This window comes from Diadema antillarum, unplaced genomic scaffold (assembly GCF_040938485.1).
Source record: "Diadema antillarum isolate AM-2024a unplaced genomic scaffold, OU_Dant_1.0 seq00000554_RagTag, whole genome shotgun sequence".
In the NCBI taxonomy this organism is placed as follows: Eukaryota; Metazoa; Echinodermata; class Echinoidea; order Diadematoida; family Diadematidae; genus Diadema; species Diadema antillarum.
The window spans coordinates 84,581-87,089 of record NW_027271497.1 but is presented as its reverse complement, the minus strand read 5'-3'; the positions used below and the strand labels follow the sequence as shown (position 1 = coordinate 87,089).

At 39.0% G+C, this 2,509-nt stretch overlaps 1 protein-coding gene across 1 annotated transcript; it reads left to right on the top strand.

Annotated features, from left to right (window-relative positions):
* The first annotated feature begins 408 nt into the window (after window positions 1–408).
* On the top strand, window positions 409–1,212 carry LOC139734949 (peptidyl-prolyl cis-trans isomerase B-like). The gene is made up of 2 exons (XM_071645725.1): window positions 409–452; window positions 873–1,212. The coding sequence occupies exons 1-2, from the start codon at window positions 409–411 to the stop codon at window positions 1,210–1,212; spliced, it is 384 nt and encodes a 127-aa protein (XP_071501826.1).
* Window positions 1,213–2,509: the final 1,297 nt, after the last annotated feature.

Genomic DNA, 2,509 nt, shown 5'->3' with positions numbered 1-2,509 from the left:
ACGGACAGCTAGAGAGTAACCAACGACAGAGATAAAGAGTCAACCAGTCCAGAAATTGTCTCCAGTCTTGTTAGCTTATTGCATTAGTTAGTCATAAGTCCTTCACCGCATCGCACCTCTCATGCCTGGCGAGACATTCTCAATATCCATCTCTAGCTGTAAATGTGTTCGAGTGATTCACCATAATAAACCTCTTTTACCGTGATTTCTGCCTGATGACTGTAATTTCTCTGTGACCCTCGGCATCCTTCGACAATACTCTTAAGCACATAGCGGGACTTTATTTTGGGACATTTATAGACTTGGAATTATATTCTGCCCATCTTCAACAAATATCACCGTTACACAGGTGTCAGGAGTGGGATCCAGACTTGAACACGTGATTTGCATATAACATTACTGCATAACATGGCTCCGAGGAAGCAAAAAGCAGATCTGGAAAAGGAGCAGTTGTGCGATTCGAACGTACATGTTATTTATACACCTGACTTCTTTCATTGAAAATGTCGAACGATTATCTATTGACGGAAATGCCAACGACCAGCAAAATTATGGAGAAGGCAAAGGCTGGTGACTATTGTGTATGATCTCTTCTTGGAGGATTAAATCGGAATCATTTTCTGAGCATGATAATTCTGTGACGAAGGACAATGAAGGTCATAATTTTTCTTGCATTGGTAGCTCTTTTCTACTTACTAGTGCCAGCTGATGCCAAAAGGAGTGTGGAATCACGGGCAAAAGAACTAATGATTATTGAAAGTGTTTTCTTGAACATAGTGAGCGGAGACAAGGAAATGGGCAGAATTGAATCCGCATTGGGGATACAGAGGTAGCAAGTCCCAATACATCTTCAATGATTCCCTGATCCACAGAGGTAGCAAGCCCCAATACATCGTCAAGGATTCCCTGATCCACAGAGGTAGCAAGTCCCAATACATCTTCAAGAATTTTCTGATCCGAGTCTTTCCTCATGGAGATGACACTGGAGGCAAGACTGCCACAAATTTGATGATGACAACTTCCCAGCTGAACCACTACGGATCTGGCTTTCCGAGTACGACCAGCGCTGGCCGGGACGTGAACGGATCACAATTTTTTCATCACAACCGGGGAGACATCTTGGCTGGACGGGAAGTTCATCGTCTGGTAGACAGACCCGGCACCAATCACCATGATAACCGAGAGACATCAACTATAAATTCCACCACATGAGCGGAAAAAAAGAAGAAGAAGAATCAAACACTGTGAAAGACTTAGAATAACTTTGATCAGAATATATGTCGCACATTGGATTTGCGATTTGGTACGTGCTCAACAGACTTCAGAGCTGGTTTTTTTTTTTTTTTTTTTTTTTTTTTGGTGTTGTGTGTTTTTTAACAACCAGTCATTGCCATTGTTTTTATTACTGCATTCATCATTTGGTGTTGTAGTGTTGTAACTACCTTGTTAATATCTCTTTAGCTGGGAGACATTTGTGAAATTTGTTTCATTTCACAACTGAATATGATTGTCTGCATTACGTTACAGTATGTTTCGATATTCTGTAGAAATTTCGTGGAAATTGTTGCGCATGAGGTTAGAAAAAAAAAGTATATGTATATATAAAGATACATGTATAATATATATATATATATATATATATATATATATATACATGTAATTGTGTGATTAGATGTTGTGAAATGGCACGAAGAAGACATATTGAAAATCCTGGCCAGGTTTGTCAATTAGATGATGATGAAAAGTCCATGCCTAAATGTGAAGAATTAAAGGAGTATTGCGATTACGCGCATTGTTGTTCTTATGGCCGTTATCACTAGTGATTTGCCCTGCGACTCCGTAAAAGTTGTCTTAGCTGATATTTTTCAGGCAGTAATGATCCAACTTGACACCATACATATAATGAATAACGCAACAGTTTATCGAAGCATACTGACAGCAATGTACGCAATTTGGTTAATTGGAGTATCAGACAAAATTTGGGAAGACGCCGCAGTTTTACTTTAGTTGAAAACGTTTTTCGTTCTCTAACGAACGTTGTAGGGGTAGGGAGGCTAGATTGCCCTGCGTCTCAGAAAAAGACGCCTTCCAGGCCGCAATTTGGTCCATGAACCTACGAAATTTGTTGGATGATAGCTAAAGTAATTTTGAAATGGCAAGAAAAAAACACTATATTTTTTAGTTTGTGATTAAATTTTACGGCATAAAGTGACTGGTTTGTGACGAAAAGGACATGTTATGAAGCTATTGTTCAAAACCGAAATTTTCATTATTGGTTTATGGTCACCCCTAAGCATTTTTCTTGTAAAGTGTGACTTGACCTACGCTCCATGATTATAGCACAATAGCTGATTCATAGGTTGTATGGTTATTGCTCTCTTGTGTTTGTCATGGTAAAATATATCAACCAACATGCTGAGCACACGTGGCACTCGGTATACCCTATAATGCACTTTTTCTAGTGTACTTGTTAAGCCTATACGTTTTATGTTTTATGTGTTTTTGCGTC